The sequence below is a fragment of the Cyprinodon variegatus genome, unplaced genomic scaffold (genome assembly GCF_000732505.1).
Source record: "Cyprinodon variegatus isolate N-32 unplaced genomic scaffold, C_variegatus-1.0 Scaffold73, whole genome shotgun sequence".
Lineage (NCBI taxonomy): Eukaryota > Metazoa > Chordata > Actinopteri > Cyprinodontiformes > Cyprinodontidae > Cyprinodon > Cyprinodon variegatus.
The window spans coordinates 189,243-202,434 of NW_015150526.1; the positions used below are offsets into that span (position 1 = coordinate 189,243).

The window sequence follows — 13,192 nt, forward strand, 5'->3', positions numbered from 1 at the left end:
AGTGAGACATAAATGTATATAACTCTTAATTAGCTTCTTTATTTATTTGCCTTTGTAATATTTACGTTATTTATGTATTTTTGTTGGCAATATAAAATATAAGTACTTAAAAAATAAAGTTGAAGAATATAAAGGACAAAAAAAGCTATCTATCTATGAGCTATCTTTAGAAATCTGAAAATTGTATCCAATGATGAACCAGACTTGTAAAGGTACGCAGTTCCTTTTTCATAGATCTTACTTATTTCTGTTTTTTTTTTTCCCATGATGTCACAGAAGAAGAAGCTGTGAAGGTGAACCTCCAATGAACTCAAATGTACTGAATAATTCAGTTTCGGAGGCTCACAAAGCTCTAATATATTCACCTAGTTTTCCCAGATTTGTTTAAACGCAAACCATTGTAAGACGTCTTTGAATACCCAAAACGTCTGACCCAGTTCAAGGAGTAAAAGACAGTCCTAGCATTAAAATAATAATATAAATAAAAATATTAATATCATTAATATTAAGGTAGTGTGTGTAACCTTGTGAATTTGATTATATTTATTAGTCAGGTAATAGAATTACTGAAGATGGATAACTGGTGGCGAGACGTAAGCTTGGTTAGTTAGTGACCACTTACACCATAATAAACTTTCATGCTTTTCAGTCTGGCTTTAGAGCTCATAGGCATAGGTAGGCTTTTCTTTTTGATAAAGCTTATAGTTAGAGTGGCTCGGGTTATCCTGAGCTATCTCTATAGTTATGCTACTATAGGCTTAGACTGCTGGAGGACATAGGGACCCCTTTTTCATCATTCTGCTTCCTTCTATCTATATTCTCCCAATCTGCAGAATTTGCTAGTTCAATCTCCCGTTTAGCTGTGATTCCATCCTGGAGAGAAATATCAGCTGTGCTGCAGCCATAAATACCTTTGTTTATAGATTCTGGAGCTTAGCCTGTTTTTAAGTGTAGTCCTGTTTCTCTGAGTGACTAACTAGATGTGCTCTCTTCATCCTCTAACATAGGAGCTGGCTAGGAGCTTGTCTTTCTTGCTATGTGTTTCCTGGACGGGGCCGCCTGTGGAGCTGACTGCCAGTTGCCTTTTGTATCTCTGATTCTTTCTGTATGTCTGCCAACAAGACGAGGAAGGCAACTTGATAGATGACTCAGAACGACAAAATAAAGGCTTCTGTTTTCATTTATACAATCATTATTATTTATACTGTATACAACATGTATCCCTCTACATATTTAATACATTTATTCTTTTAGCTACCAGTGTTTGTGCCAATCCACAGCAAGTTGTATTCCAGGGTGTGAGCGACATCTACCAAATAAAACCCATCCAAAACAGCCTCAGAATTAAAATATATTACAGGACCAAGAAAATTTGAATAATCTCATTAAGTGAGAAAAGCCCTTTTTTTCTACCTAGCCCAGCAAATCGGTCACAGAATTGTTGACGCAAATGAAAGCACCAAATGGAAAATAATCATAAAGATAATCTTAAACTCAAGGCTTTGTTTAAAGTGAAAAGACAATGCTGACTACTACAGTTCTGTTCAGCAAAGGTTCAGCTATGATTAACAATTGTTAGAATCCTCTTGTCCACATCAATTCTTTTGATGACTGTAAGAGTTTGGACCTTGTGCGGGCGTGTTCTAAAATGGGAAGCTATGCAGATGGGAAGTGACTGTATAAACAAACCTCTGTGAGGGAACAGAGTGCAGTTTTTCTTGGAGCTCACTACTTCATGCTTTATGTAAATTAGTAAATCTTTTGTTCTAGTTTAACATTGCAGACCAAAACAGTTTATCTTATCAAAGCTATTGCTGCACAGCTGTTCTAGTTTTAAACTGAGCAGAGGGAAATGCTACATTTAGAGATATACCCATATAAAAAAAAGTCACTTTTAACTTATAAAATAGCCATTACTCTAAATTGTCTTGCATTTCTAGAATGAGTCTAGCAGAATGGAGCACAGTTTGAACAGAAATAATCAACTCTTAATAAAGATTTGGCATCAAGAGTAAAACAGCATGTTCTGTGGACAAGATAATTGTATCATATCAAGTATAAATCAGTCTCTCTTTGGGATTAAGTCAAGTCAACATGATAAAATATAGACAGAACTGGATAGTGGGTAGGGATAAAAATAATGGGGGGAAGGGAAATTTGAGATGGTGATTAAAAATAAATAAAGCACATTTAACAATAATGTGTTCTTTCTTAGACAAATATCTGCTAATCATTTGGAAACTATGTTTTAGTACGTTTTCCTTACCAGAACTTGTGTAAACATAAAGATTAGTAGATGTTAATACCCCTAAATCTAATTTCCAAACCACACTTCCTGTACAAGATAGTGCCAAGCATTTTGTTTGTTTATAACAACAACTCTAATCTCTACTGTAAATAAGGTATTGTCAGATAAACTCATGTCACATAGATAAGAGGGAAAGACGCAGGAAATGCATTCCCTAAGGATTAAAGATATGTTATTGTTTTCAATTAAAACAAAAGAGAAAAAAGTACACAACACATGCAGACACACAAACATGCACAAAGTCACCAGGTTGTCTAACTGTCTAATTGATCTAAATTTTCTGAGGAAACATCCTTGGGGCTGCATGGTTGGTATGAAAGCCATGAAAAACAGAGAGTTTTTGAGTTCAAATACTGCCCTGGGGTCTTTCTGCATGGAGTTGGCATGTTCTCCACGTGCATGCATGGGTTCTCTCCGGGTACTCCAGCTTCCTCCAACAGTCCAGAAACATGAGTGTTGCTTCTCTAAATGGTCTTTAGTTGTGAGGGTGTGTGTGCATGGTTGTGTGTCTTTGTCTCGGTGTAGTGACCTGTCCTGGGTATACCGCCTTTTATCCATTGACTGTTGGAGATTAGCACTGAGCCAACCGCGACCCTGACAGGACTATGTCGGTGAAGATGGAAGGATGGATATTGTTGTGTTAACTATTCAAGTCATCTTCTTCTTCTTGTTGGATTTATTGGTTTGGTTTATTGATACATATATATAATTTCTAAGGGGAAAAAAAAGACAAAACAAAAACAGCAAAAAAATAAATACTTATACATAACATTGTATTCTACCCGTCTATATCATACACACATTCGCCCTCTCTATAATCAAATTTCATGAAATAATTTAGTTTTCTTTAAAAATCAAATAATTATTTGTATTTGTTTACTTCCCAATTTCTACCTCAAAATATCTAATAAATGAATCTTTTCCTTAATACAGTCAAACTCTCTCCTCATATATCTTCTATTGCTTTCATATTTATGACATTCCAGTATAAGATGTTCTATTGTTTCATATTTTCCACAGTAGCCTAATCACATTTGCCAGTAGTATGCTTTTGAATTTTGGAAAGTGTATAATTAAGTCCTGTATGCCCAAATCTCAACCTTGTTATCACTCTCTCCTCCTTTCTATTTCATCTTCCATTTCTTCTTTTTCCTATTATCTTCTGAATTTTATAAAACCACCTTCCTGTTTTTTCTTCATCCCACCCTTTTTGCCATTTCTCCATCAAATTTTCTTTAATAATACTCTTTACCTCTGATTTACTTGTTTTAACTGTAAAACTAAAAGGATTTTGAATTGCCCTCTTTGCCATTTTATCTGCCCTCTCGTTTCCTTTTTCTCCAGTATGTGCTGGAACCCACACAAATACAGCAATCAAACCCATATTTTTTTATTCTGAATAATGTTTGAAATATTTCTAATAGAATGTCCATCCTACTATCTAACTGATTATATTTCAAAATTAATAATGCAGAGCTTGAATCTGAACAAATTACCATTTTTAATGGTTTTATATCTTCTACCCATTGTAAAGCTAGTAATATTGCCAACATTTCCCCTGTGTATACTGATAATCCATCTGAAATTCGTTTTCCTATTTCTATTTTGAATTCTGGTATTACAAAAGCTATTCATGTTTTCCTTGTTATTTTTGATGCATCTGTATAAATTGGAATATATTGATTATAACTGTCTAAATGTAACTGTACTAAATTAATATCTACCGTGTACGATTAATTCAAGTCATCTTTGGAGCGAATTAGTTTTCATTGTTTAACAACAGCGCCCTCTTCTGTCTGAAGTCAGTAACTACTTCCCCCGGATTGGCTAAGCGGTTGTCAGGAGTGTTTACAGGAAACATGGCTTCTCTGTCTGTAGGAGAGCATCAAGAGATGGAAGGTGAGTATAAAGAAAATGTTCCAAAAAACCCATCGTGGTTTGGCGGTATAGTTTTGATAGAGTATAAATCATTTGAAAAATGCTTTTTGCTGTTTAATGTTGGCGCTCTGGGCGACCCGTTGTTATCTTAAGACCCAGACCTTCATCTTGGTTTCCTTGGCTAGCACAAAGCGTTAGCTGAACCCATTTAACATCTGGAATATTTGTATTTATCGTCGTTTTTTGCTCTAAGTGTTGATGCTGCCTGGTTGGACGCATGCATATTTATATAATTAGGAATACCTCTGCGTTTAGCGTACTTAAATTGTCTCTAACTTGAACGTTAGTAGTCGTTTATTGAGTTAACCAGTTACTTAGCATGTTTAGCATCCTTTAGAGTGCAGTTCAACCTGCTAACCTGTGCTAACGATTGGTAAGACTTGAAATATCGTCGAGACATTACATTAAGGGGGCTAACGTTTTTATTTTAATAAACTAAAGTGGTAATATTTTGCTTACATCCAACCTAAACATGTTATTATGAGCAAATGTATTGTTATAAAGCTATAGGTGGCTTACAGGGAGTCTTTAATGCTCCTCCTAACTAAGGCATCATCGGATGTTTCATTTGGTATATTGGATTTTCTTTTTCAACTAAGCTGTTAGATGCAGCTTTAACATTGCTTTAAAGGAGCTCTTTAATGACATTAGATTTATGTATGTGGAGTAGAAATTAAGGTAGTTAGAGCTTTTATAAAGCTTAATCTCAGGGCTGAACCAATAACCTATAATATTACACTGAAACTGTGTAACACTTTAAGGCTACATCTGTACCGTATATTGATGATTTAATGGAGACTGGACAGCTTTAGCCCTTTCTGCTGAATTAAAGAAGGGTATAATGAGTATGCTTCCATGGTCATTGGCTATAGTAAAAACTGGATCCCATATAGCAAATAAAAAGCTGTTATTAAAAGGGCCTTACAGGATGTGGTTTTATTCCAATTCAAGGGTTTGAAACAAAGATATCAGTCACAGATTTATAGTAACTAAAGTTAACATTGAATGACATGCATTTTTAATTGCAGCCATTTAGTAAAGTAAGGAATTTTTTCTACATTTCAGTCGACCGTAGGGGTGAGTCTGAGGAGTCTGGTGATGATGAGACCAGAAGAAAGAGTATCAATGGTGATGTGGACCCAAATCAGCCAACAAGCACGAGTGAGTCATCATTAGCTCCCACATGCTCAGCAGAAACCGATTTATTTGATGTTTCTGAATCACATAATGGAATAAATGTGAGATAAAGTGCTAATTTTGATAGATTTTTTTTCTTCTGTGTCATATCTTTCCTATTTTTATCTCCACTTAAAATGTTCTTATCTAATTTTTCATTCCCTTAAGTTAAAGAAGAGTCCCCTGTTGACATGGACACTATAACCCTGGATCCAGAGGAAGAGGTCAGAAAACTTGAATGTTTTTTCTTTTTATTATTATTTACTAATATAAAAAAAAAAATCTTGTGTGAAGTTAAGTTTGTAAATTGACATAATTTAGGGTTCATTTTAATTCACGGACTGTTCATGTCTTGTGTCATCTTAATTTCTCTCTTTCTTTCCAGGATGTTGATCTAGTTCATTGTCGTATTGGAAAAATTGAAGGGCTGGAGGTGCTACAGAAAGCTAAAGTAAGAATGTTGGATATTTAGTTGTTTTTTGTTTTGTTTTTTTGAGTGCTGATGAAAAACTGAGTTTATTTTTGTACTCTTTTGATCCATAAAAATAGATTATACTCAAAGAGTGGTTCTGAGTGGCTTTATTCATTTTTTTCTATCCCTTGTCTCTCCTCTTATCCAGACTCTATCCCTAAGACAGAACCTCATCAAAAAGATAGAGAACCTTGAGAGCTTGAGCTCGCTTCGAGAACTAGATCTCTATGACAATCAAATCCGCAAGTTAGAGAACCTGAGCAGTCTCAAGGATTTAGAGTAAGTCTTGTATATGTCTAGCCAGAAAATGTATGTGGAGTTATTTGATGTTCATTTTGCATGTAATCCACAGGGTGCTCGATGTTTCCTTTAACATTTTGAGGAAAGTGGAAAACCTGGACGAGTTAACCAAGCTGAAAAAGCTGTTTCTGGTCCACAACAAAATCACAGCCATTTCCAACGTGGACAAGCTTACTGGCCTAGAGATGCTGGAGCTGGGCTCTAACCGCATTAGAGTGAGTCATAAAGAGTCTGTTTCATCTGTGATTTATACTTGAGCCGTGCCTTCATCCTTTTGTCTTGTATTTACAGGTGATTGAAAACCTGGATGCTCTTTCATCTTTGCAAAGTTTGTTTCTTGGAACCAATAAAATAACAAAGCTTCAGAATCTTGACAATTTACACAATCTGACTGTTTTAAGCATTCAGGTACCAATTTTTCACTTAAGCGTTGGGGTTAGGGGGCATAAAAGGAGACTGATCGATAATATCCTGCATATTTCCTTACAGAGTAACCGGATAACTAAAATTGAAGGACTTCAGAACCTGGTCAACCTGAAAGAGCTCTATCTGAGCCACAATGGCATTGAGGTCATAGAGGGCCTGGAGAACAATGTGAGTTATGGAGACTTCTGTTGTTAAAAAGGGATTTAAGGAAAAGTGTTTACTTGGTCCTCTATCTTCCAACAGTTTGTAATTAATATGATTTTTTTCTCATACAGAAAAAACTCACCACGCTGGATGTTGCTGCCAATCGAGTAAAGAAAATTGAGAACATCAGCCACCTGACAGAGCTGCAGGAGTTTTGGGTATGGATTGTTTCAAAGATAATATCAATATATCAATTACATTTTACCTTTCAGGTAGCACTTATTGAAATGAGCACAGCCTTTTATCATATCAAATTTGCATAGTTGCATTATATGCCTTTAGGAAAAAAAATCAAAGACCATTGGATCATGATGAAATAAGCTAGCAAACTCCAGCTTAGATCAGAGGTCACCAACCTCCTGCCAAGGGCCTTCAAGGGGCCCCATGAAAACAGCACAACTCACCAGTGGACTAAGTTTAACATTTTATTTGATCCTGTTTTTCTTCTTTTTCAAATCACATGTAGAGATTTCAAAATGACAGAAAATTAGAAATTATAAGAAAAACATTAAGAATATGTTTATTATGCCTGAAGCTTTGGTTAACGCTAACCCCTCCTCATCAGTCAGTACTGGTAGCTCATGACTCATTACCCATGAAGTAGCTCTGAGCTAAATCTAAAAAGTTCGGTGACCTCTGGTTTAGATGGTCCTTTTTTGAGTCTAAATAGAATTCCAGCACAGGTTGGAATGAGCACACACAAACGGACTTGTGTGCCATCTGTTATTAAATATCAAAATATTACATTAGACCTTTAAAAAGAGACTTTTTATTAAGTATCTCGCTGTGGTTGAATGCATTTTTTCTATAAAAATATAACACCCCCCCCATGGGGAACCTCTACAAAAAGATCCTCAGCTTGTTCTTTTTACCCACTTTCTAAGTAAATAAAGCCACTTTGTGTATATTTAGCATAACCCCAAGTGACTGAAGGAACATTTTCATCCACGTGTATCAAGGAGAGAGACGAGCGTTGGTCACTGAAGATGTAGACATCTGAACATTACTGTGAAATCGTGTTGAGGCAACCAATAGGGGACTGGTTGTAGTTGTGAAATAGGTGAAAGTCATGCAGCTGAGGGGAAGCTTTTTTCAGTTAGAATGGAACATGGCGGAAATAAAATTACCCAAGGAATGCTCTATAGATGTTTTTAATTGGCTTTTAAAAAAGCTGTTCTAACCAGCCAACTAACGTCTGCTGGGATGGTGACGTCATCAACCATAGTCAAAAATGATTCGATCTTAAAACCCAATCAGCACAAACAACAGTTTTACCCGCAGAAATCAAGTGGCACTAGAAAATTACATAATTTGGAGTCTAATGATGGGATGTTTGACCTCTGGATGACCTAAAAAATAAAAAGTAGCACATATGATTTTTTATTTATTTATTATAAATGATAATTTTAAGTGCACCTACCTGCTCTAATGAAGCAATAACCGTTCATTCTAATTGCTGAATTTTTTCATGAGGATGGAGTGTCCCTTCAATTTGATCACACGGTCCACGGTGGGAACTCTGCATGTGAAATGCAGAGTGGTGAACTCCCCGCAGTGCTCGCGAAAAAAAAACTGCTGACACTGTGCTAGGTCTGACTGCAGCTTAAGCACGATAAAAACCTGAATACAGTTTGGAATACAGTGTGGATGTTTATGTTCACTGAAGTGGAAGCTAATGTTACAAAACCTTCAGATGTACCTGTCCAGTTGATGAATACATGGGTAAAAGTCCCGAGTCGTATTGATACTACTGTTATTCTACGGAAGCGATGGTAAACTTTATCAGAGTGGAAGCCTGGTGTAGGCCTGTGCAAAAAATCGATTCAATTAATCAATTCGGAATTTTTGTTCCTCCCGATTATTTATTTATTTTTATTTTTTTTCCCGTGAATTGGAAAAAAAAAATCATAAATCGAATTAAATATGAAAAAAATCTGATTTTATTTTTAGACCATATTTCCCAGCCCTAGCCTTGTGTATATTACCTTTTTGTTTATCGTAATCAAACAGCTTTTGGTCTTTCTTTTATGTATCTCTTTGTTATTTACTACATTTACTATAACTTGAGTATCTTTCTTTTAAAGTTTTTTTTTTTAAGCAACTTTTATTTTTAGGATTCACCATCATCAGAACGAAAGTAATTTATCAAACATGACTGTAAATATATCATAATCTTGTTAAGTTAGCTTAGACCTCAATGACCCTAAAAGCACATGACATTAATGTTGATCAGCAGAATCTGACAACAGGTTCTGCTGATCAAAGCATTTATCAGATTAGACAGACACTGAAAGATCTCTGCTTTCACCCAGACTATATTGCTGCAGAGGTCACACATCCTCTGAAATCCCTTCTTACTCTCTGATACCATGGCTGTACTAGGATATTTTGGTTATTCTCCTGGTCCCGTGAAGCTGCACCTGAATAATTTTGCCAAAGCAAAAAGAGGACATTAATAACATATAAATGTGGTCAGTACCTTTGTATTTGGAAAATGCTGCACGTTGTTATATTAATAATCATTACTATTATGTTGAGAACTCTACATTTTTCCAATATTCACTGTTGCCTATTCCATTTTATTTTTTTCTTTCCATTAAAAGTCCAATTTATGGCAGTGTTGTCTTTGCATGTCTCCTCAGATGAATGATAATCAGATAGAGAACTGGTCAGACCTTGACGAGCTGAAGAATGCCAAGTCCCTTGAAACGGTGTACCTGGAGCGGAATCCTCTACAAAAAGATCCTCAGTACAGAAGAAAGATCATGCTGGCACTGCCCAGTGTGCGTCAGATCGATGCTACCTTTATTCGCTTCTAAGCTGCAGTGTAACACCCCCCCCACCACCAAACATGTGTGTCACCTCACCTCCCTGCCTGCCCTGCCCACTAAAACACCTCTTTTAGCATATTGTCCTCACTACATCATAGTTTCACTCACAAAAAGATACACATTCCAGCACAGAACTCACTCAACATACAGGTGTGCATGTATGCACTCATACAAACCTCGATCAAAGATATTGTGTGAAAGATTTTATTTATTAAGGTGGAACTGTGAATATGGAAGAACTTCCCTACACTCATTTCCTCATATTTCCTCTGCACTTTGTTGTTTTTCCTTTTTGTTTTATTCGCATGTGGCATACAGTGGGCACCTCTGACGTTCTATGGCCATCAGGAAAAACAGGACTCAGTCTTACCAAACACATCATGTTGCACTGTTTCCATATCAGTAAAAAGGGGGGGGAAATCCCACTGCTTTTGAGATTTTGTTTTGTATTATGTTTTTTCTATAAGTGAACCTGAAGACCAGGTAAAGATCAAACACTCAAAGGGAGATTGTAGAAGAAACAAATCCAAGTTAAAATTGACCTAATTGTTGTTTTTTTTTTTTTTTTTTTAAATGCTTCAGGCAAAAAAAATAAAATCCCCATTTAGAAATGTAGGAAAACGCAGAAACTGAAGCCTTAAAACATCTGAAAATTAAAATTAGTCCAGAAAAGTGTCACATGCAGTTTTATTTTAGCAATAACATCATTAACTTGTTTGTCGTATTAAATAAACTGACATCAACACAAAGGGACATCTCTATGCGTCTGGCAGCCTTGTCCATTCCTTCACATACATAATTGCATAGATTTTCTAGCTGGTGAACTATTAAGACCTCTGCAGTATAGTAAAGCCTGTGAGAATGTAGGAAACTGTCCATACAGATATTTATACCGTCGCACTATTTTCTTAAGTGAGCCCTAAATCATAAAGCATTTGGTCTCATTTAGTTTTAGCAGCTTGTTTTTTTCTCTCTTTAAACACAATAAAATGTAGATTTTATCTGAATTAACTATATTCTAATGGCAGGACTGATCTCACAAAGTGTTTACGAATGCAATATAAACTCAGTGTTGGCACAAAGACATTCAACTACATTTGGATATGAATATTCTGCTCTTGACCTGTGGTATGGCTTAAATTCATTGATAGAAACTGTAAATTTCTTTTAAAGATTGTTTAGATTAAATGGCATCAAAATCATCCTAATCTATACAAAATTATCCGGTAAGTTTTTGTATTAGTCTCGGGCGCTGATGAATAACTCCCTGGTCCAACTGACTAGTGATTTCTTTACCAGAAAAAGATGCCGCACCTCAGGGATAGAAGATCACAGAATAACTCATCATAAAAAGTGCTTCAATTTGTGCACTTTTGTTCTATTATCAAACCTCTTTACAGCCTTTAATCGATAAATACGTACATTTTCAAAAGATTTTTATGACAATTTTTTGTCAAAAATGGCGAGATAAAACTATAGCTTGCTTAGATGGAAAAATTGATGTATTTAAAAGGTAGCAGCTTATTAAAAATTGTGTCAGGACCAACTATGAGGCTGTGTAATAACTATAGACCCATTAAATAAAGAACAGTACCCACAGCTAATACGAATGTAAGTTTCTATTTAGTTGATGAAATTGCGAGCTGAATTGAAAGGGCCACAGTGTGTATTTGTAAATATGGGACATCTCATGATATGGGTGTCATGTGCCATCATCACCCTTCCTTTTGTAAAGTGATGTTTTACTGTGTCGTTTGTGCCAGGCAGCACAACAGATTGCTGTGAGATTCAGAAAAGTAACAGAACAAAACCTCTCTGGTCATGTAGGAGCATTAAAGCAATCTGCTTTCAGATCCTTCTTGTCAGATCTGCGTCCTGAGGTCTGGGACCTGGTTGATGCTCTTTGCAAAATGAATGTAATATGCAAACAATAATAAAGTGACACTACTTAAGCAGAAAATGTGTTCTTGTCTTGACCACAGGCTACATTTTTAAAACTTGAGTTGAAATTGTGTGACTATATGTGATCATTAAAACAAAACTATTTATTTAATGATTGAGTAATCAATAGTTTTAAACAAGCTTGGTTAAAGCCACTTTGGTTTCCAGTTAATATAGGTGAACTTTGTCATTTTTGCTCAATCTTTTGAGTCTTTTCTAGTGTTCAAATTATGGGCCCTAGAATTCTCTATGTATCCATCTCAGATTTAAATACTTTTTCTTCTTGACCAAATATGCCAAGAGGTCTATGAAGTCAAGGAATGAAATGAAAAACAAAGTTCATTTCTACATATATGAAGTAAACCAAAGAGCAGTTCTGGAAACTTCAGGTCTAGAAGTTAAATACTGATCTTATAGCAATATGACTGAAGCTGAAAGTGCAAAAACTTAATTATTTAATCATAAGACTGTAAAAATAGAAAAAAATAATTGATTGAAGGGAAAAAAGTAAAACAATCCACTGGAGTTTTGTTTCCAAGTTTGAAGACGTTTCGCTTCCCATCCAGGAAGCTTTTTCATTTCAAAATGTCAGAAATAGTGTTCAGTTCGAGGAGTTATAGAGCCAAATCTTTGTTTTGGCTTAGAAAACAAGCAAAGTGAACCGGAAGAACTGGCTGCTCCTTCGGAATGAGGGTTGTTTGGGTTCTTTGTTAGCCTGCAAGATCGATACCCGTCTATCTGAAAGGGGGTCGTTTAGAGGGAATTGTTGGCATGGCTGTTTCCAAATAAACCTGAGGGTGGCAGAACCGACTATTGACAGCTTCAGCATGAGATTCAAAACATCTGGAGGTATTTTACTGAAGACAAAGACACAAGAAAAGGGAGAAAAGGATCAATTTAAAACATATGAACAGATTTTAAGGACTTTTTTTTTTTTTTTTTTTTACCTCATCCCAAGGAATAATTCATTAAAATTTGGTAATGATCTAGATCATGTGCCAGTTTTAGTTCTAAGTGTAGATCACAATATAGGGCGAAGTTTTCTGCTTGGTGAGGTCTGCGATCTCAGAGTGCTTTTCTCGTATCCTAACTCATTTATCATAAATTCATTTTATATTATGTCCTTATTACAGATGCCATAAGAGGGACCAGGCTCAGCTCTACTAAGGGGCACTGGCCCCTTCTGGCCCCTGCCTAGAATGGCTAGCTTGCAATTGTTGTGTTCTTACAGCATACAGCACCATGTCATAAAAAAACAAAAACATTTTTGCTCATTTCATGTATGATATCAAGGTATGGGGACTGGGATGATCATGGAATAACTCTATTTTATCTTTGATTAACAATCTGTTTTCTTTTTATCTATAAACCTGCTAAAAGATCAATATACAACACATCCAATTCTTTGGTATTGAGTATCTTTGAGTTGAACTACATTAAGTTTCAGTGATTTTAAAGCTTCAGAATCTGCATTAACATGGCAAAGGTCTACCGGTTCATTAAAAAGAAACTATTCAACAACAAATCATTTTAAGTATTAGAATATATTTTTGTTTTCTAATTTTACACTGTGGTATTTGTTTTTCAGATTGTCAA

The 13,192-nt window shown here is 35.6% G+C and overlaps 1 protein-coding gene across 1 annotated transcript; it reads left to right on the forward strand.

The window, feature by feature from the left end:
* Window positions 1-4,111: 4,111 nt before the first annotated feature.
* On the forward strand, window positions 4,112-11,619 carry ppp1r7 (protein phosphatase 1 regulatory subunit 7). Its single transcript, XM_015372589.1, has 10 exons — window positions 4,112-4,207; window positions 5,312-5,407; window positions 5,591-5,646; window positions 5,808-5,873; window positions 6,043-6,173; window positions 6,247-6,409; window positions 6,486-6,602; window positions 6,684-6,788; window positions 6,896-6,982; window positions 9,467-11,619. The coding sequence occupies exons 1-10, from the start codon at window positions 4,168-4,170 to the stop codon at window positions 9,641-9,643; spliced, it is 1,038 nt and encodes a 345-aa protein (XP_015228075.1). The 5' UTR covers window positions 4,112-4,167; the 3' UTR covers window positions 9,644-11,619.
* The last annotated feature ends 1,573 nt before the right edge of the window (window positions 11,620-13,192 follow it).

Bases quoted from the DNA above. Each gene is read 5' to 3' on its own strand.
- ppp1r7 (XM_015372589.1), top strand. From the start codon at position 4,168: ATGGCTTCTCTGTCTGTAGGAGAGCATCAAGAGATGGAAG. The intron at 6,174-6,246 runs GTAAGTCTTGTA...TGTAATCCACAG, and splicing joins AGCAGTCTCAAGGATTTAGA to GGTGCTCGATGTTTCCTTTA. The intron at 6,603-6,683 runs GTACCAATTTTT...ATTTCCTTACAG, and splicing joins TGACTGTTTTAAGCATTCAG to AGTAACCGGATAACTAAAAT.